This window comes from Pholcus phalangioides, unplaced genomic scaffold (genome assembly GCF_987345545.1).
Source record: "Pholcus phalangioides strain wild (caught in Gottingen) unplaced genomic scaffold, Ppha-v1.0 ptg000039l_1, whole genome shotgun sequence".
In the NCBI taxonomy this organism is placed as follows: Eukaryota; Metazoa; Arthropoda; class Arachnida; order Araneae; family Pholcidae; genus Pholcus; species Pholcus phalangioides.
In genome coordinates this window covers 15,718,896-15,741,980 of record NW_028301625.1, presented here as the reverse complement: position 1 = coordinate 15,741,980, position 23,085 = coordinate 15,718,896, and the positions used below count along the sequence as shown (strand labels likewise).

At 34.1% G+C, this 23,085-nt stretch overlaps 1 protein-coding gene across 1 annotated transcript in view; it reads right to left on the bottom strand.

Moving 5' to 3' along the window:
- LOC149065620 (ATP-dependent 6-phosphofructokinase-like) overlaps nucleotides 1-23,085 on the bottom strand; it is a 115,897-nt gene that overhangs the window by 69,722 nt on the left and 23,090 nt on the right. Inside the window, exons 4-6 of the mRNA XM_089254042.1 lie at nucleotides 20,990-21,155; nucleotides 7,322-7,366; nucleotides 2,565-2,673 (exon numbers count right to left, since the gene is read on the bottom strand). Of these exons, the coding sequence (XP_089110168.1) occupies nucleotides 2,565-2,673; nucleotides 7,322-7,366; nucleotides 20,990-21,155 (320 nt within the window). The remainder of the gene's footprint in view (nucleotides 1-2,564; nucleotides 2,674-7,321; nucleotides 7,367-20,989; nucleotides 21,156-23,085) is intronic.

Genomic DNA, 23,085 nt, shown 5'->3' with positions numbered 1-23,085 from the left:
ATCAGGGCCGTATTTACGTTTTTGCCGCCTGTGGGCTATACAAATATTTTGCCGCCCCCCTCCTATTTCCAGTCTAACTTTTTACCCCCCTCCCTCTTCCATGCCATTACTAATAAATCATACACAAACAAAAGACAAAAAAAGGGTTACTGTATATTTAGTTGAGTCTGAATTTTACTTTTCTGTCCTGTATTTGTATCCTATACGATCCATGATGATTGCCATATAACCAGGGGGGTGGGGGGAAAGGAGAGCTCAACCTCCGACCTGCATTTACACATCCATGAAATACACTGATAAATTTAATTCAAATGTATGGTGCATACGTTATGTCTTTAAGTTGATAAAATCTATTTGATAAATTAATATCAGTCATATAAATGTTTTTACTTTCACACTTTTATTCTATTTGGTTATAGATATTATCTACTCCGATTTAAAATTTTTTTTGTGTATGGTTTTGGACAGTACAGTGAAAACCATGATATTTATCATACTGCCCAAAAACCTTGCCAACCTCAATATACAGTAAAACCTTGTTAAGTCGTTACCCTGATAAGTCGTCATATTTCTTCAGAACCTTCCAGCTCTCAGAGACCACAATGTTATTAAACCCTCATTTACTCGTCGCTAATTTCGGTTAAGTCGTCACTATGAAAAAGTTTGAGAAAGAGGAAAAACTATTTTTATGGTTCCCATTAAAAAAAAAGAGCTTGTGTTAACAGCATTGCTATATACTTAAAAGTCACCATAAAATCCTATGTACCCAAACGGAACAGTTTAAGTAACGAAAGTTAAGCTGTGGAAGTTCATTTGCCGACTGAGGTTTTTGGAACGTTGGGGACTGTTCAAGCTAGATCTCATTTCTGCATGGGCTGCATTGGAGAAACTGGACAAACCGTGAGACACCCAAGCTCTGTTGCAAGAAGCAACGTTAGCACATCACCCCCCCTCCCAGGGGGAGGGGGCAGGGCATCTCCGGCAAAACCAAAATTTATTGATATGTCAAAGATTACATATAGTGCAAGGAAATAAAAAATTATGTAAATCAAAGAATCAAATTAATCAAGTTAAAGTCAAAATGAAACGGGCACGGATAATAAGTAATCATAGAAAGCATGGACTCTACAAATTTAGGGCTTGAAATTTAAACAAAATATCTTTGTTGAAAAAAGTTAAACATTCTTTCCCAAGTTGAGGTCTTCTGTTTACTTTTCCCTGCCCAGGACTCCTCCACCAAGTCAAAAGTGTTCGAGATTACCTTGTAGTTGTATCATGAACTACTGATGACGAATTCAAACACTAAAATTACATTTGATGTATATGTAAAATTAATGTGCAATAGGGAGTTCTGTTATGAAGAAAAGCTACTTATTTAAACAGTTGCTCTGTTAGTCTAAACTATAAATTACTCAAGTATAAATCAAAGTGTACAGTACAATATTCACCACAATAATTTAAGTAAGACATAAAATAAGATAAAAATTACTATTATATTTTTTCTTTCGCAATCTATAAATTTTATTAATATATAGTTATTTTGATTCATACTTTAATAAATGTCATATTACTTTAAATTTATACGATTTTCATAACAATGCACATTAAAACTGACAGAACTCTGCTTAAGTCGTCACTCCTCTTAAGCCATCATAATTTTTTGATAACTTGAGGTGACGACTTAGAGGTTTTACTGTATATGTGTAAAATGTACTATTTGAATAGAGCATAGCATAAAAGCTGAAGGAAAGGTTTTGGTATTGTACACTCATGTAAGTTCACTATGAGTTAGATGCGCAATCTGTCTTTCCCTTCGCAAAACTGGAAATTATAATTTCTTGTTTTAATTATAGTAATAAAATAGTGTTTATAAATAAAACATTGTAATACATTATTTTATACAAATATTCTATTCAAAACATCCTCCAAAAGCATTCATTTAGGTTTTTGCTGGTTTAAACTAGTTTTTAACACTTGTGACATCAACCGGTTAAAAACCAACCCTAGGACATATATTTTTCTTTCCACTGAGCAACCAAGAGGAGTTAAGATTTGGTAATTAATCCATGTAGGATCCTCAGTCAGAGTTATATTTCTTATCCTCTGAAGACGACACCAATAGCATGTCGAAATGCATTAGGAAATTTGTATTTTTATTGTATTTGCTAATTTGTTTGTAATTTTTTGAGTATTGGGCAAATTTCATCTACTCTTCAAGAAATTGATTTCCAAAATCTTTGGCAAAGTTTACACATTCATTCAAGTGTTACCCAGGTTTTTACTTTCAGCACCTTTTAAAACTCAACTTAGCTTAGCTACATATGGCGTTCAAAATTGAATGGACAATATATTCTTACCTGATTATCATATCATATACATAATTCACACACAAATACTTTTTCTATTTTAGCTACAATTCCCATAACACATACAAATTGTGCTGAATTCTGGAATCTGGTATTGTTCACAAAAACCACATAAATTGAGCCAGCTTAAGACAGGGCAAAGCCTGTGACTATATATCAATCAATGGTACTCATGAATAACCAAAAAATCCTACATACTTGCAGTAGTTTTTTACACAATGTTTGTGGCCAATCTCTCTCTGGAGGCCATTCAGGGATGAAAACAAAATCTGCTTCACTAGCTAAAGCTCCAACTAGAGCTAGGTACCTGAAATTGAATGTTATAATATTGAAAAACAGTTTAATTCATATCACATGCACTTTACACAGTTACTCCAATATACACTCTCAAAAAAATCATACAACCCTTTATTTGGCAATGTTGCTCTCAAGCAACATGAGTTTCTTATATTTTTTGAGTAAAAGCATTTTATATATTGAGCTCGTTTTGGTATTGATGCTTCAAAACAATTCCTAAACATTCAATTTTTACTTGAGTTAGAAACATTGTTTCTATAATTACCAACGAAATGGCTCACAGGTACACGTCTCCTATTTCTTGACAAGCCAAGCAAGAATGATTTTTGACCTTTAATTTTTGAGTGAAATACCATGTGTGGAGGAGAGATATTGTTTTGAATTCTTCAACAATGAGAGAAAAGTAAGTTGGGAAGCAATAAATGACATTTTTGTATTATTCTAATCAATGTAAATTATATAAATTCAGTGTGCTGCTTAAAATGCAACACTAAATATTTTTTAAATATTGACACAAAATTTTTTTTTATCATAAAATAATATTCAGGGTACCCCTTATTTGCTTAATATAACCCCCTCAAAAATTCTCTCTCCTGGATATTTCTATACTTGCCATATACTACTACTATTTACTATATTATATACTTGAAGGGTTAAATTTTTTCAAACAGAAGAAAGAAATCTAAAAAATTGAATCAATTGAAAGTGAAGATACAATAATAACAAATATTTAAAAAAAATAATAATAAATATTTAAAAAAAATAATAATAAATATTTAAAAAAAATAATAATAAATATTTAAAAAAAATAATAATAAATATTTAAAAATAATAATAATAAATATTTAAAAATAATAATAATAAATATTTAAAAATAATAATAATAAATATTTAAAAAAAATAATAATAAATATTTAAAAAACAGCTTTTTAAAAATGATCATTTCAATAGTTTTAATTATTTTGCACACATTGAAATTGATTTTTTTCTTTAATAATGGTTCAAAAAATATTTATTTGTATACTGTAATAATTTAGAACAATGGTTCTAAAAATCATTCTCAACGGGCATGGGTGAAAATCCAGAAAAAGGAGAGCTATGGCAAGTGATTTGGGGGGGGGGGTCTACAGAGACCTGTGAAAGAAACAGATGTAAAGCATTCAAGTGAAATACGGTGGAACCTATCCCACTCCTGGATGATTGGGGACCTATTTGAAATGGAGGGCTCACAAGAAACAAAATGGTGAAAAGGGGCCATGGGTTTAAAAAATCTTAAACAGATTTTTGACCCCTGCAGTGCTCTCATTGCAAAAACAATTATCTATTTAAATAAGCTATCTCACACATTCATACAATAAGAAATTTTTACCATAAGAAATTGCTTCCATCATGCTGATTTCTCTGGAAATTCTGTCAATGAAAGTGAAGATGACGATGATGACTTGGTCCCTTTTTACGTGTTGTTAAAGCATTTGCAAAACTGTGGGGAAGATACGCCTGATGAAAGAACGTATCTGAATGCTGACGGAAATCTTCAGATATGCACTGAGAACAACGTAAAAGATATTGTGGCTGAACTTCAGGGAAGTAAAAACATATCAGATGACAAAACTGACAAAGAATTGCCACCTGCAAAGATGCCTTCCAAACAAGAGGTCATGAATTCTATTGATCTATTAAGAAAATTTGTATAGGACTGGAAAGCACAACAGACAGGGACTTCCAATTGCTATCTTCATTGGAGAAAAGGATCGCATCTTCAACCACCAATTCCATACAAAAACTTGAGTTTTTTTTCAGTGTAATTTGTTTTCCAACTCATAAATAAAGAATACATATTTTACTTTCATTTATAATGTTACACAAAAAAAAGTAAACTGCTATACAATAAGACAATACTTTGGTTCCCATAAACACGTGGAAAAATTTGCAAATTTGGAAAAATCAAAAAAGATAATATTTTTGTGTTATTCAAATGCGTAATTATGTAGCAAATAAACATTGATTACGAAAAACTCGAGTAGGCCTAATCAATTTTCATGACTGAACATGTTTGAATAGCTAAAATTTGGTTTTTATTTGGTTTTTCCTGCATGAATGCATCCATAAGACAGAAATTGGCTTACTCCGTTTGAGTCACTCCGCTTACCAAGTCATATTTTTGCTCTCCCAAGAGTGATTCATTAACGAGGTTTGACTGTATTCCCATATTTAATTAATCTATAAATATTAAATTATCATCTATAAAATAATCTATGTATGAGAAATATAAAATAATATATCTCATAGATTTCAACAAAACCAACTTTTGCAATTTAATTATTTTTTGCTTAACTCAGTGAATTACTTTGCATTTGATAATTATTAACCATATGATATATAAAGGTGTTTCCTCCAGTTACTTTCAATATGCTTAGTTAGGAAGCTATTTTGCAAAAACTGATAAAAATTAGGTGAATATAGTATTTAATTGAATATTAGTATTTAATGAAGCATAAATAATGCAGATCAATTAGCAATGATTTACGATATACAGGGTGATTATAACTAAAGTTCTGATTTCAAAACATTGTAAAAAAACAAGCATTGTCAGAATGACTTTACAGTTTACATGAATATTCCCAAAGCTATGGAATTTTATATGGCAAAGGAAGAAAAAATACTTAGAAATGTAAAATTAACGACACTGTACTCATCCAACATGTCGGAAATTTGCTTGAAGAATGGAAATGATAGCCAGTCAGGGCAAAATAACTTAATTAACATTGCACAATTTCATAATTTTGGGAAACATCACAAAAATGAAGTAATTGAACAAATAACTACAACTTACTCAAGAAGTGTTAAATATGTTGCCCACAATATTTTGGATATGAGATGAAAGCACAAAAATGCTAGTACAACAACAGATCAGGCTATGTCATGGTAATGATGTGAATGAGTTTTCAATTCACCAAAGTTTGCAATCCAACAAGTGTTCATAACATTTTGAGGTACCTCTCCACAGCTAGAAGTTGTAAATGTGAACTGGCAGCTGGCCAGATGTTGTGTCATCCTGTTATTGTCAAAATGGTTCTTCAGCAGCTGCTTTGCTGGTATCTCAATTTGCATTGTGATAAAAGTTACGCAATCCACACACTGATGCTGTTGAAATGCATAAATGATGTGGTTGCACAACATAGATTACAGGCCTACTGCTGGCCAAGTAAAGCATCATCTACTTGCACATTTTGCTCTATTTACTTTTTTTCTTTTGCCAAAGAAATTTCCATTGCTTTAGGAGTATCCATGCAAATTTTCAAGTTTTTCTGATCAGTAGTTTTAATCGTATAGCTTTGGAATAAAAACTTTAATTATAATCACCCTGTATATAGCTACTTTACCGCACACCAACTCCAGTCACATATCCCCATACAGCAATATCCAACCAGTGAAGTTGGGTGGGAAATGAAGGCTCCATCCAACAAGAAAAAAAATCTTGTTGACATCAACTGTTGTTTATAAGAGTTGAGCAGCTGCAAGAATTAAATTTTCAAATGGCTCTGCCAAACAAGATAGACAGGTACATTTCCTTTATGTCATCAAACCATAAAGAAAGCTCCTTTTGCAAGAACTCTTGAAGAAGCATATACAAGTGTATATCAAATCTGTTTGCGACCAGGAACAATAATTCTTGAGTTCATTTCCAGTCCAATGAATTACAGCAGAGTAACATCAGTGGGTATAACATGTTTTTTCTTGGATGAAGTGCACAAGATAAGCCAGATAATGAATTAAGATAATAAATGATAATAAAAATAGCCAGACTAATCTATTGAACCTCCTACCTCTCCAATATACAATGACTACTGATTTATGGATCTACTATGAAAAAGGGAAAATTTCCCAGAATCCCCTGGGCTTACACTGATTGAAGGATAATGAGTGATGTCACATAATTGCAAATTTACATATACTTATGACACTTTCTAAAAATATATATGCACCAATTACCTCTTCAAAAAACTCAAATACAAATATTATCTAACGTGATAATTACACAAACTATAATCATAAATATAACATACTTCATTTGAGCAAAAATACATTAATATATAATTCTTTCAATCTAGCAATAACAATAAAAAAAACCCATGATACTTCCATTAAAAGAGAGACAGTAATGTTTGATTGAGAAAGGCGTATCATCCTGTCAACACCCACCCTGAAGACATAGCCACAAAAATGATTTGACCAATCTTTAAAAAACATTTTTTCCATCTTCCAGATAACTTTCAAATAATACAGAATAAATAAATAATTATGAGGTTTTATGATACGAGGGGCAAATAGCAAAGGACTATATTTTTGGTGGTTTTGTACTGTAGGAGAGGTGAAATGTTCCACCAATCATCTTGACTATCACATATATGCTTTTGTTTAAATCAGGACTGAACTTAGAAGGAACAGAGAATACATAAGTTTTACATAGAATACGGATTTCAAATTCTTGTTAGTGGAAGTTGTTGAAGATAATAAATTTTTCTTGAGGTGAAAGTGTCTATTCCAATATTATAAATAAATTTAAAAAAATAAATACTTCATTTATTATAACTAGGTTTTATAAGTCTGCAATTAAAGGTATAAAATTTTATTAGATCAAAGAAAAAGAAACTCACCCACAGTGTCTACCCATAACTTCTAGTATGAATGTCCTCTGATGGCTAATGAAAAATATGTAAAATATTCAAATTGAATCAATCAAAATAAAATTTCAAATTACATTTCTGCTGCAATAGCAGGAAAAAATTCATCATTACACAATCTCACAAACTTTCACACTTATTCCTAAACTTCACTCTTATATATAGTTTATTTTTTAACCACAGACAAACCATTTAAAAAATAAATTTTTTGATGATAGGCACTCATGTTTTTGTTCTCTTAATGTTTTTCTTACATATTTTTGTTTCAAAAAATTAGAACACTCCAGAAATTCACAAGAGCAGTTCGTGAAATGCTCAAGTTGGAAAGCCCAAATTAACAGTACAGTTGTAATTTGCATTTTCATCTTCTAATAGGGCTTTCTTTGTCTTATCAAAAAATTTGTATAAAGTAGATTGAATGTACCCTAAAATGCAAAATTACTTTTTCCTCTTTGTTTCACAAATGTAGAACAGCCGAAAGTTGTAAAAAAAATTAGAACATTGACTTAAAGTGTATTACATGAATAAAGGTTTTGGAGGCCATAACTACACAGGGCAATAGACTTGTTTGAAGGGGTGCAGAGAAGAGCTACATGTGCTCTTGTTGGTACACAAGGCTTGAATTATGAAGAGACAAGAGACTTTATTTCTTGAATATGTTTACGTAGAAGGACATGGGTGTCGGGGGATATGATCAAAGTGTTCGAAATTTTCAATGGGATGAAAGGATAGACCACGAGTTATTAATACACTGTCAATCAACTGCTTTGACAAAGGGACCCCAGTGTCATTTAGTAAGTGACAATTCTGGGTTGTATCAGAGTTTTTCTCTAATAGGGTAGTCAGTAAATGGAATAGCTTACTTCCGGGAGTTGTGAATTCTAACGCAGTTGATATGTTTAAAAAAGAATTATGATAGACACAGTGGGATAAATCAAGAAGCTATCCGTACTTAGACAACCATAATCTTTTTTATAGGCAGTGTTTATACAGGGTGGGCAAAAAGTCTGTAGAAACTTTAAAAATGAATAAAAACTGGAAAAATAACCAAAATAAAAAATGGTTTGCAGGGTAAGGAGCGCTAGGTCACAGAAATTTTTTTAAGACAGGGGGAAAAAACTAAAAACAGCCAATTGGTGGTGCTGGTGCGAGTGACTTCGGTGGAAATATGCAAATGAGACGGTTATAAGAACTCGCACTCATAATGCACAATCAGTTCACCATTGTAAACAGTGTCTGTCGACCTGCTGCACTTTGCCGTTGCTGGATTTGTGACTCACCTGCAATGTGTTATACCCTGTGGTGGTGGTCATGTGGAACACATACTGCTGTAATAAACGATTCGGAGGCATTCTGTTCGTTATTTGCATATCTTATCTTTGACTTGTGTATGTCAGTGCCACATATTGGGTTTTTTTTATTTTTTTTTTTTTCCTGTCTTAAAAAAATTCCCATGACCTAGCGATGCTAACCCTGCCAACCAATTTTTATTTCGGTTATTTTTCTGGTTTTATGAATTTTTAAATTTTTTAGACTTTTTGTCCACCTGTATATTAAATTTTTTTGCCGATATATGCTTTTTATATTGGTTATTTTGGTTATATTTGACATCCATATTTTTTATGGGCATAATTTTTACAGCCTACTCATTGGGTAATTAGCCTGTTGTGTGGGCTTATATTTGTATTTGTATATTTTTATGCAAATTTACATCAACTTGATCAAATAAACATTGTCTTTCCTGGTTTTACATATATGTAAACACAGAATTGTTCAATCTTTGTATTATGGGTAGAAAAACGGAACATATTTGCTAACATAAAAATACATGTGCATTTGCTTGGACAGTATGTATTCAGACGATATCAGCACAAGTTTTCTCATTATAATGTGGCCATCTTTGGCCTTGATCATAGATTTTATACATCAAGATATTGAATTGATAAGTCTCCGGCACAGATCTGGATCACAGATCTCGGACCTCAGTCATGAATCTTATCCTGGCTATTGTAGAGTCAATAGCAGCTGGTTAGCAATTGAACAATTTTTTTTAGCTTAACTCTACAATTTCTTGATAAGATCAGCATCGGGTACAATCATCAGTTATTTAACCACAGTATCAATGATGTTTTATGGATATTGCAGAATTCTTGATCCAATCTGCATTTTTCATCTTCAAAGAAAGTCTTCAGCTGCTGGAACCAATATATAAAGACCTTTAAAGGTCTATACATTAAAACTGGGCAATATTAAAAATTTTACATCGTGATACATCATTAACCTTACACCACGATATGATATATCAATATATGCAGGGCTTCCCCTCAAAAAATTTGAGAGTAGGGCGTGGCAGGGTACTCGCGCCCTAACACAACATAATTATAGCCTTATATTGGAAAAATTAAATATTAAAAAAAATAAATTTTTCAAAATTTAGATTAAAAAATTTTATAGCCCTATAAGATTGACTCAAGCCAAAGCAAAATGACAGAAATAACTTGGTAACAAAAACAGTTTGTGGCCAAAACTGCCTTGTGTACCAGCAACCACAGATAATTCTTTGTCTCTCCTCACAATATATATTGCGAAGTCTCTTCCATAGTCCAGTCTATTAACTCTCTTCGACAATGCACAGCAAATTATGAACACCTCTAAATTTTTTTTTAAGAATGATGCTCTTTCAAGAGCACAGTGCAAAATGTGTAAATTACAAGGTCCAATGTTTAAAAAGTCAAGGTAAACTGTATGGTTTACTGTGTTGTCCAACCTTTTTTTAAAGGGATTTCTTTACATTTTACTGTTCAATGCTAGCATGATCGTTTTAGACAAATGACGCAGCTTAATTTTTAGGTCTTTCGTGAGCATTGTAAATATTGCATATGCTTTTGCATGCCCCTAAAAATACAGAAGACATTTGAATGCTATTGGGCAGCATCAGCATCACAAAACCTAGAATAGATCTATGTATCCAACTGCTTTGTTAAGCAAAGTGTTGTTGCACCTATACTCAAAATGTGCACCATAATTTTGAATGATGAATGTTAGTTACTGTACAATGAATAGTCCAAGAACATGAAGTAGTGATTACAAAATTATTTTCCCTATCCAGATAGAAGTTTTTAATGACTACTCAAAACATTTATGCAAAATAAGTTTTTGAACCCTCAAACTAAGTGAAAGAAAAATGAATAAACCACATTGCCCACACACAACTCCTCCCAAACAACCTGAAAAATGATACAACCTTTGCTTTGGCAGAATTATTATTATAACTGCCTTCATGGGACAGAACTTTTTCTTGGGGACTCAATTGAAAGGGTTATTATGCAAAATATGTGTGCATTTTTGTGGGCCCTCATTTGTGGGGCTCTGGGGTAGTGCCCGGTTGCCCACGCCTAGTTACGGGAGTGATCTAGGATGTGGGTGCCACACAACAAGTAATGTGGAGCTGAGTTATGAAGAAAAGGATGAAATCATAACTTTTTAAAATTAATTCATACCTGATGAACATGAAAAATCAAAAGGTTTATTCTCTGATTTCCCCACTACAGAAAATTCCTAATGATTTTGTTTTTGTAGATTTTCTGAGCATAACTACTTCTCATTGATTCACTGCTTTACATTGTATGAATGAGTTGGGGAAAAAATTCATCAAAAATCAAATAAATTTCAGAAAAATAAAAAATAAATATCTTGACAGTAAGTGATATCTATGGCACCTGCTCAGAAAATATGATAAAGCTGTGTGAATTTAAACAGTGCAAAAAAACAGCAGCAATTTCATGTAACGCGAGATGGTCACGCACGTGAAGAATCAGGAGTGATGTCACTTTGTTTTCAATAGAGTAGCTGGAAAATTGGTTATCCTGCTTCACCGATCATGAAGCTATCCATCAACATAGATCCTTCTTTCCTCCTTATTTGCTGGCAGAAAGCGAAGTTGGCATTCATGCATGTGTACTTGCTTGCCGATCGGTTCTACCATGCCTGCTGATGGTCCAACATAGATATCCCGATTTAATGATTTTGATCACAGCGATGTATCATTAATTTTTATGTCTAATATTGTGATGCCAATTTAACTTACACACCTGAGCGAAGTATCAGGGGAAACCGATAACCTTACATCGAGTTGAAATCCAATTTAGCTAACACGCGTGTGCATTATGGGAGACAACCGATATCTTTAAATCTAGTGGAAATCTCATTCAGCTAACAAGCGTGCACGATTCTTATTATCCGATATAGACATTAGCAGGCATGGTAGAACTGATTTTGCAGACTTCCCTTTCTATCAGCGAACAAGGAGGAAAAGATCTATTTATTCACAGATAGCTTCATGGTCGGTGGAGCAGGATAATCAATTTTCCAGCTACTCTATCGAAAAAAAAATGTCACCTGATTTTTCATGTGACAATCTTAATCTCATGTTATGTGAAATCACTGCTGTGATTAATTTTTTGCACTATTTTAATCCACAAAACTTTATTTTGTTCTTTGAGCAGATGCCACAAATGTCAATTACTATCAAAATATTTATTTTTTATTTTCTGGAATTTAGTTCACTTTTGAAGAATAATTTTTTGTGGTTTATTAATTTTTCTTTTGCTCATTTTGTGTCAACGTCATTCTTAAAAAACTTATGGGTCTTCATAATGTGCTGTGCATTGCTGAAGAGAATTAGACTGGACTGTGGAAGACTCTAAAAAAAAATATAATATATATATTGTGAGGAAAGACAAATTATCTGCGGTTGCTAGTACTGTTTTCTGTTACCAATTTATTTGTATCATTCTGCTTTAGCTTGAGTCAACCATATAAGTTACTGAAATTTTGCTATGAACAAAATTTCTAATTTAAAATGCTTTTAAAAATATTATAATATTTTAAAAATATTATTATAAAATATTATAATTAAAAAAATTATAAGCCTATAATTGTTTACAATTTTTGTTAATTGCATTTTTAATTGAGTTGCTATATTTTTGAAATATATGACATCCATATTTTTATGGGCATCTTTTTCCCAGCCACTTCGTTGGGCATTTTGCCTGTTGTGGCGTTGTATTTGTATAATTATGTTGTCTTAAGAGGTAAACCCCCCATCCTACTCTCTACTCTTTCAAACTTTTTGAGTGGAAGCCCTGCATATCGATATATCATTATATCTTGACGTAAGGTTCACGATGTATCACAATGTAAAATTTTTAACATCGCTTAGTCCTACTCTTCCATACAAGTCTTCAATTTCTGGAATCAAAAGGTAGAGAGTCTAATGTAAAACTGCATTCAAAGAAGTCTTCTAATTTATCGGTCTCTATATTTTGGTTCCAGCAGCTGAAAACTTTTTTGAAGATGAAAAACACAGATTTTGGATCAAGAATTTGGCAATGTCCATCAAACATCGATACTGTGGTGGTTTCATGAGTGGAGATACGGGAAGGGGGGGGGGCCTACAAACTTTCACGTCTATCTCCCCCTATGGGTGGTTTCATGATATCTGATGATTGTACCCAATGCTGATCTTATCAAGAGATTGTAGAGTTAAGCTAAAAATAAAGCTGATCAATTACAAGCCAGCTGCTATTGACTCTACAATAGTGATGATAGGATTCATGACTGAGGTCCAACCCAAATCCGTGTCCGATCAGCACCTCCTAGAGATAGAAGGCCTCCGCACTCTGCTTGTGACGTCAGTAAGTAGTCTATTTTTCCTCAAAATATTCAGGGAAAAAAATTCCCTGCTCATGCCAGTATCATCGTTGTTAGGAAAAGAAATGATCGGGCTCAAAATTGGCAATTTCTATGCCCCACATTCAATCACTACGCGGTATTTGTGATCCAATCAGGAAGATTCTACTATTCTGGATGATACTATTCAATTCATAAGTGAAATGTGGGTTGCAGCCATGCACGTGTCAATACTAATTGAAACATTTAATTATATACCCTTGGGGTGGTTATAATTATACTGACACTACTCCAGACCTATGTAGCATCCGTTCCGGTGGATGTATTTTCCATTGAAACTTGGTATATACATTATATGGAAAATGGGGGAAAATGTAATAAAAAAAGTGTCACTTTTTCACCTGGTGGTCAAAAATTGAGCTATTTTTATTTCATAAACCTCTTCCCATGGTCTCATTAGTAATGAAAATAGGGCTGCATTCTGGAATATTAGTTTTTGAGAAAAGCTGCTCAGAGTATGGGAACTTTAATTATAAACACCCTGTACATATATACAGTTGGCATTGTACAGTAAAAATTCCATATAACGATCATGGCTCCCCCACTAAGGTAGGGCTGACAGGGCTCCACCCTGAGAATTCTGGTCAATTCTAATTTTTGTTTTTTACACTATACAGGGGCCTTGTCAAAGATTTCAGCTTAGGGGTCAAAATCCAAGATGTGAGGGCACACATGCCAACATTGGCTTAAAGTTTGTCGGAAGTGATGAATGTTCAACTTTGCCATGGGGGGGGGGGGTAACCCCCGTAGCACAACATAATCATAGTTCAACAAAAAATAATCAAAAACTTAATTTTTTAAAATTTTAATTCAACGTTCATTAAATACAGCACCTAAGTGGCACTGAAACCTACAGGGCTCAGGCTACATGACCCCCCCCCCCACACCTCTCGAAGCAACGTTTGAAGTCACACAGTATCTTAATAATTCATGAATATTCAATGCAATCCCACCCTGCATATGCCCTCGTGGGCCGTATATATGAATGTCTAGCAACCCTAGACCCCCTCCCTGTTTTCTTCGTATCAAAGCTCCTATTGCACCTACAACGAAACATTCTTTCCAACACAAGTTTCACAAGCTCGACCATGCACTATGCAAATAAAGCCTGGTCCGGACCAGAAGTGATGAGAACCACTGAAAAACCTGTTTTTAGCCCACAGTGTGGGCAGTTTTGACAGAAAACAGATTTTTACACGTTTGGGTATCGAGTAGAGTGGCGGGTTTAGACGAGGCTTTGCAAATTGCCTTCTGCTCAGACAAAACAGATCGTCCCTGAGTTTGTTTTTTCCACACACGTATACAAATTCATCATTGCGGTAAAGATTGATGTAATTTTATGAAAGTAATAATAAAAATAAGTAAAACAACACAAGAAACTCAAAGACCAGATTTTTTTCAATGGATTTCCGTAGTATTGAGAGCGTTTCCCATAGCTCCCGTGGTTCATTGCGGGTGTACATAGAAACTACGGACAATCTGTAGCAGTTGGCAACTCTGTGAGGGGCATGATATTATATCTTCTATAATGGTATAACTCACTGGTCAGGATGCATTTTTTATAATATCAACCCTTTAACGATCACTGACGAGATCTCATCCAAACACAAATGTAAAAAATCCATCCCAGTTCTTGTTTTTTTTACCTTTTTTTTCAACATCACGAAGCTTCATTGTTAACCTCATGAATAGAAGTTTTTTCCCCTCCCATTCTTTCTATACTCCTGTTCAGTGATTTCCCCCTCCCCATGTATAATGTATCTTCGCACATATACATACTCATATATTTATATGAGAGAAAGAACAAATAGGGGAAGGTGAGAAAGGCGATAGCAAAATCTACTGTAAAAATCTTGCCCCTTCTACTTATGACATGGGAACAAGGGAACGTTTTCTTTTTAATTTTATCGTAGATACTTCAAATAAAGATCCTTCAAATTTGTTGCCAAAAGCCCGTATGTGAAGTGGTTAATGTATTCCATCCACAATGATAACTCCTTTATGATACATTTCTCCAGTCCCTTAAAAATCACTATATGGACATTTAACTATGACAGGGTTCCCAGCAAAATCCACTTGATCATTTCCCTGACTTTCCCTGACTCTCCCTGACCAAATTCAAAAATTTCCCTGACCAAATGCACGTACTCTGTCACACGCATATATAATTCTAAACCATCTAATATCAGTAAATCAGTGATTCCCAACGTGGGCGATGGAATGTCCCAGGGGGCGGTAGAAGCTACAGGTGTAATATAGGATCCTATGGGTTAGATTGTGTTGGGGGCGATGGGTGAAAAAAGTTTCTGAAGGGTGGTGATGGGCCAAAAAAGATTAGGAAACTATGCTCTAAATTATAGTCGACCCCCCTCCCCCGTATTTGTGGGGGTTACATTCTGGGGGTGGGGAAAATATGGGAAATTGCAAATAACTGAAACCATAGATTTTTTGTTTATCTTGTTTATTGAACATCATGAGAAGAGCACGGTAACGCAAAATTATAAGGAAATATAAACAAGGGTGCAGTGATTGATTGTTGGTGATGTTTTTTGAAAGAACATTGTAATTTCTGTTTGCCGTTTCTTCTTCATATCATCAAGTATGTTGGAGTATGTTGACAAGACTTTCTCTACCAATCTTTCTACATGTGAAGAACGTAATATAGAGGGGATCTATATCATGAAAATCATCTGGTGGTGAGCCACAGCAGCAACTGGCTTACTTTTGCCAAGCATAGTCAATACATATATAATTTTTTTTTTTTTTTTTTTTTGTATTTTCGGAGCATTATCAGTAGCACTAGACAAATGAGCCATCCTAAACAGGCACAACTCAAATTTTGTAAACAAAACATGTAAATGACGATTGCTGAGGAAAAAATCCAATAAAGGGAAAAAAACCACAAATACGGGAACCACGAATACGGGGTGGGGCAACTGTATATCATTTCACAGTAATACACCATTGAAAAGCACATTACAGACAGATGCTAATATTTTGCCGCCACCACCACTCCTTCCAAAATCAAACAGTGTATATGATCTTGTACACAACACTAGTTTCCTTGGAAATTTCACAGAGATAACTGAATTCAAATCATTCTTCAACATATAAAGGTTAAGGGCCCTTTTACACGGAGCGGATGTGGACGCAGGTCCGGAAGAAGTTTTAACAATTGGTATATACAGAGCATTTCAGACGATGTGGAATGCACCCTCACCTTTGAAGTGTTCATGTGGGTTCGGATGGCATCCGCATGTGTCAAAACCTACGTGCGGGCTCCACATCCACACATACAAGTATCGTACATTAGGTTATTTGGAGCTATTCACACGACGCGGATGCGGGTCAAATTAGTCCACATCTTTGGCTACTTTTTCAAGATGATTTCGCATGGATTTTTTTAATTATTTGACATAAATATAAAAACACCATATGAAGGTCCCTGTGCATCAATAGGATGTACCCACATATATGTCTATCCCTCCATTTCCTTCTGAGATAAAGGAGATATAGCAACTTTAACTGCCTTTTGTCCATACTTTACAATTTTATATAATAAAACCTGCCAACAACTGAACTTTAATAACTTTTAAATTTAATTACAAATTTTAAATTTTTTCTTTTTAAATTTTTAAAATTATTTTAAAAATATAAATATTTAAAATTGTTTTAAATATTTATTTATTTTTAAAATATAAATATTTAAAATTGTTTTAAATATTTATTTATTTTTAAAACTAAATACTTTTATTAAACAACGTTATCCATGTACGGCGTTCACTCAGGGCTGGATTAACATGTTTGAAAGCCCTAAGCACTTGAATAGTTTTGGTGTGTGTGTCCCACCCCCAATACCTACATATATACGTTACATGATATTGAGTCTATAAACTTAAAAAAAAAAGTGACTAATCTAAGGATGGGATTTCACTCTAAAAGTTTTATGAAAGTTATTTTATAAAACTTGAAAAAAAGCAACCAATAAATTTATCGGTTACATTCGAGAAAATGCAACCAATCAGCTTATTGGTTGCATTTGTAAAAGAATAAAATTTTTATAGTGTAATCCGGGCTTAACACAGAATTGTGATGTGAATATTTCTAAGCACAGACATTTTGAAAGTCTTCACCCCTCCCCCTTTTTCTACTTGCAAAGTCTTTTGATATCTCCTGATTTTTTCTTTTTTGGAACATCATTGGATGTGTTTTTGGAATTTTATTTCATATTTTCTAAAAAGACAGATCTTAGATTTTTTTTCAAAACCTTTTGAAAATATTTTGAGATATGTTCTCCCATTGACTAATTGTGACGATCAAACTGAAAAGGCATCTTTATGTTAAGGTTAAACTATTAAGATTATTCTATGGGGCTCTAGATTAAACCAAAGAATAGCTCTAGGCTGCCTATGAGCACTGAATCAGGGGTGAAGGAGAAAAATAATTACAAAAATTGGGGAAAAAAAGTTTTTATGCACAAATTTCAAACTAAAGATTTTTTAGAACTTTAGTGCTCGTGTGAAAGGGCATGCGAATCTGGGATCTGGACCCACGTCCACTCAGTGTGAAATGGGCCTAAAGGTTCTCTACCCACAGGCAGGAAAAAAAACAAGAAAATAAAATGTTTTTTTCAGAAGAAATAGAAAAGAAGTTAAGCACTGATATATTGGCTTTGCTTTCAACAATGGAAAGGAGGGTCTCTCCACTTTAGATCCCTTCATCTATTTACTCAGAGGGCAGATTGTTTCTTGGCCAACATTGTAAAATCCCACTCTTAAACTGATAAGACATTTCTCTCAGTAGGGGATCTGGAGGAAAATGCTGATAAGGATTTTTTTTCCTCTCCCTGGGGGATCTGAAAAATAATCTTCCATGGAAAAAAGTGAAGGTAAACCATTTGAACGTAGATTTATCCTCTGATTTTTTCCCCTTCAAATTTCCCGACTTTTCCCAAGTATTTAGAATTTTCCCTGACTTTTGACAAATATTTCATATTTTCCCTGACTTTCCCTGACCGTTTTCCGATTCCCTGACTTTCCCTGATTCTCCCTGACTTTCCAGGTTGCTGGGAACCCTGTATGAATACATGGAAAAAACTGAAAACCTCATTAAATAAAATTAATGTTTTGGAAAACCTAAAAAAATGTATATATAGTCAGACACCCCCCCCCCTTATAACAAAGTTGAAAAAACAAAAAAATAAAATAAATAAATAAGATGCAATGAAATGACTTGTGACACTACAAACTGGTTCACAGAATACACCAGTGTTAAAAAAAGTCTTCAGGGGTAGGACTCGGGGGGGGGGGTGATAGTAACCAGGGCTGTTTTAAGAGTATCATGGGCCCTCAGGCCAAGTGTTTTTCTGAGGCCCTCCATGGCGAATTCACTTGCTTACTCCTGAAATTGTTGTTTTAAAATCAGATCTCACTTTTGTGAGGTCCCTAGGCTATGCCTGGGTGAGCCCATGTGTTAAGATGTCATTGATGGTAGCTACAGACACATCAGATCCGGTGGGTGACTTAGTAGGGGTACGGTGTGGGAATTTTTTTGGAGAAGGACAAAGTAAGACTTAATAATTCTTTGAACTAAACAATTATCTCGAACTTCTTGCTCATTAGCATCAAATACTCCCTGAAGCATTTAAGAGTGCTCTATAAGAGAAGACCTTGAAAGACCATTTTTCAAAAAGAACTGTATGCAATGTAACCTGTAAATACATTACAGTACTGAGAAGACACCAACGAATAAGGCAAATACACAGAAAAAAAAAAATGGGGGCATGAAACCAAAGTTTTTAGTGGGCACATCTATGGTTGTAAAATTGTGTAAAATTAAACTTTTTAAGAATCGGTTTGATCTTCAGTGAGAGTATTGGATCGTAAGGTATGACTACACTTTCTCTGAGTGGTCTCTCTAATATTTTCTAGAGTGGTTCCTCGTGCCGGTTTCAAGAATTTTCTACTTAATTCGTCAACGATCTTGGTGTTGAATCCCCTGTCTATTGCAATTGCTCTGATGGTTTCAAGTTCATGGTCTAATGTGTTCCGATCTGAACAGATGTTAAATGCTCTTGCTACATAGGTGCAAAAAGCCGAAAGTTTCTGTTTCATGGGATGGCAAGATCTGAAATGAAGTGGTAATGAGACCGCGAAAGGCTTACGATAGACCGAGGTTTGGAACTGTGATTTCTGTTTCGTTACTAATACGTCCAAGAAAGAGAGTTCATTGTTAGTTTCAAATTCGGCTGTGAACTGAACATGAGGGTCTATGTCATTCATAACGAGTAACAATTGTTCCAAGTCATCTTTAGAGCCGTCCCAAAGCACAAAAGTATTGTCCACGTATCTTCGATAAAATGCGAAGGGCCCAACGTTCAATAGCTTACTCTCAAAGTCGTCCATATATATATCACACAAAATCGGCGAGATGGGATTGCCCATTGCTAGACCATCTGTCTGGGTGTAAAACTTGTCATCGAAACTGACGGCTGTTTGTGAGATACATGTGAAGGTGAGATTGCAAATTTCTTCTACTTCAGGCTGTGAAAAATTGTGGGTTTTAAGTCGTCTTTCTAGACAACTGATACTACCACCTATGGGAATGTTCGTAAACATTGACACTACGTCGAAAGACACAATGTTGAGCTGTTTGGGTTCAATTGTACGTATTATTTGAGCGAAGCTAGATGAATTTCTAACTATTATTATTTGAATTAGTGAGTGGAGAGAGAATTGGGACAAGGAATTTAGCGAGCTTGTATGACGCTGTACCAATGTTAGAGACTACGGGACAGAGAGATAGTGTTGGTTTGTGCACTTTGGGTAGGCCATAGATCCGTGACAAAATGGCGTTTGATGGAATTACGCTCTTTTTCGCATCCGCAGATGCTATATCGCAGAATAAACAATGGGGCATTTATTACATTCCATGTGGTGATTGCTCTCTTGGTTATATAGGACAGACAAGGAGACCCATAAAAGCAAAATTAAATGAACACGCTCGCTGTGTTAAGAATTAGGAATGCGAAAAATCGACCATCGCTGCTCACTGTTGGCAAGAAGGCCATAAATTCAAATTTCAAGAAGCGAGAGTTTTTCACAAAGTCAAGTCCACAGTTGATCTAGATTTATACGAAGGCACATATATTCGGGCCTTCAAAAATATACTAGTGAACGATAATAAATCTACACCCCCGATCGCAACACCATGGCTTAAATTCATTTCGAGCGGGAATTATAAGAAAATTCGAAGGGACCAATCGGATAGCACTATTCCGCAAATGTCCAATCAGGACGCTGCATTAGTATCTCACGCAGGCTCACAGCTTCATTCTGACCACGACGTTTGAAGTGAACAGACGTACTTCTTCCGCTGAGCAACCGAGCGTGAAGATTTGATATTCAACCCAAGTGGGAAACTCGGTCAGCGAGACTAGTGGTTAAATTTTTCCTCTGAAGACGACACCCATTGGTGTTGAAATGCATTAGGACTTTTATTATTTTTTGTGTATTTGCCTTATTCGTTGGTGTCTTCTCAATATTCTTGGGCAAAGTGGATCAACTCTTCTACATTACAGTACTTTACATAATTTACTATATTCATTTGATCTTTTATTACACTGTATAGTAATTAAAAATAATGTAAATAATCTGATGTTTCGGTTATCCCAGGTTGGCCCAGTCAGCATTAGCGCTGATAATTGGGGGGTCCTATTGAACTTTAGTTTTATGATGGAGGGAAAAAGGAGATCTTATATACCCGATGCTAATACAGAATTTTCTGAAGAGTTGAACAACACATTTATAGCATTGATTTTGATACATTTAATTTGACCTGATTTGATTAATATAAAATTATGAAAATTACATAAAACATCAGAAAACTTGCCTGGATGCAGTTGTTACTATGGCATCTATTGCTTCAATAATTCGATGCAATGCTGAATCAGTACCAATAGTCATATCTGTGCCACAAAAATCATTATCTATTGAGCCTACCATACCAACGATGTTCAAATAACTGCATAGAGCTCTTTTCTCAGCTGTAATTTCACCTGAAACATGGAACTAAAATATAAGGGTTTAAAGAATGAAATGTGTTCAAGTGGATTTATCAAGACAGACAAAAAGGAATATTTGATGTGGCAGAATTAAATAAAATACTCTAATACAAATACAAAGGCTATAACAGGCAAATTGCCCAACAAGGTGGATGAAAACAATGCCCATAAAAAATATGGATGCCAAATTTAACTAAAATACAGCAACCCAATGTAAGAGCATGTATCATGAAAAAAAAAAGAATACTTAATATATAATACACTGCCCAGGAAAAATATAATATATGGTCGTTTAATCTAAGTATGAATACAGCTTCTCGATTTCTCCGATTATAAGTCATATTTTTAAACATGTCAATTGTGTTAGAATTCACAATCCCCCCGAACCTCGAAAGTAAGCTATTCCATTTGTTCACAATCCTATTAGAGAAAAATTCCCTGCAACACCACAACCTAGAGTTTTCTCTCACTAAACGATACTGGTGTCCCCTTGTCAAAGCAGTTGATTGACGGTGTATTAATAACTCACGGTGCCCATCCTATCCATCCCATTGAAAATTTCAAATACTTCGATCGTAGGGACCTTTCAAGTATTATGTAAGCAGATTTTTTGCCATTTTTGACCCCTTCCCCTTAATCAGCAAAAGTCAGCAAAACTCAGACCCACTCCTCTCCCATCAGCAAAATTTTGTTAGCTCCGCCAACTACCTCATAATGTATATTGGGATCAGAGACGGAAGATGGGAGCTGCACAAGCACCCGTATGTCCTCCCCCCCAATTTAGTGCTGATTTCTATGCTATTTGGAGGTTAAGAACTCAAAATTTTTCTTTCAGAAATTGATTGCGATCTACACCCAGGGCCTATTGATCCCCAGCATATGCATCTGATTGGACTGTCCGAGAATATACATTGGGAGTCTGACCACCACCGTCTGACACTGCCATAGACCTCTGCTATGTATGCACAGGAATTATTTTTCACATGATTATATAGACTGAACACACTATATTTTTAGCTTGTGTTTTATGTTCATTAATTACCGGTTTATGTTAAGCATCAAATAATGGAGTGGTATAGATTGCAGGGGTCAGCACGGATCATGGTCTCAAAACTAGTGAAAATAGTGACCAAAATTTTTAAAAAAGTGACCAAATAGTGACCAAAATGTTTAAAAGTGACCAAATAGTGACCAAAATATTTTTGGAAAGAGACCAAATGGACAATGAATTTTGATTATTACCAAATTGAATGAATTGAAATTGAATTTAGTTTTAACTTTGCATTTCAATAGAACTCATTGGAATTAGTTTTTCTTACATAATAGTGTGAAATAATTAAATCAAACTCAAATGCATTCTGCTAACCAGAAAAGTTTTGAATAACTTATCAAACTTATCAACAACTATGTGTGAAAGCATAACAGTAGCAATGCCTTCCCCCATGTTGCTTTCCACAACCCATCTTAAAATCAATTTAAGCAGGAAAAACTTCAAAACAGGAAAGTTTTCACATTCAAAAAAAAGAAGGGGAAAAAATGAAATCACACAAAATTTGATGAGAAAATTTGTCCCATCTACATTCCAGTGGATTTTTCATTCGTGTTATGCTATGAATGACAGTATACAAAATGTACTCAAACTTTTTTAACTAGTACAAATTTGATTTACATACCTAGGTTTGTATAATATGTTCCAACAAATTTTAAGAAATTTACTATAATGATTATAAACTAAAATTAAATTTTTAGCAATATTATTTTAAATTATTAAATTAAAAAACTACTTAAATTATAAATTATTTAAATTATTAAATTGAATAACGTATTTAAATTATTAAATTGAATAAAGTATTTAAATTATTAAATTGAATAAAGTATTTAAATTATTAAATTGAATAAAGTATTTAAATTATTAAATTAACTA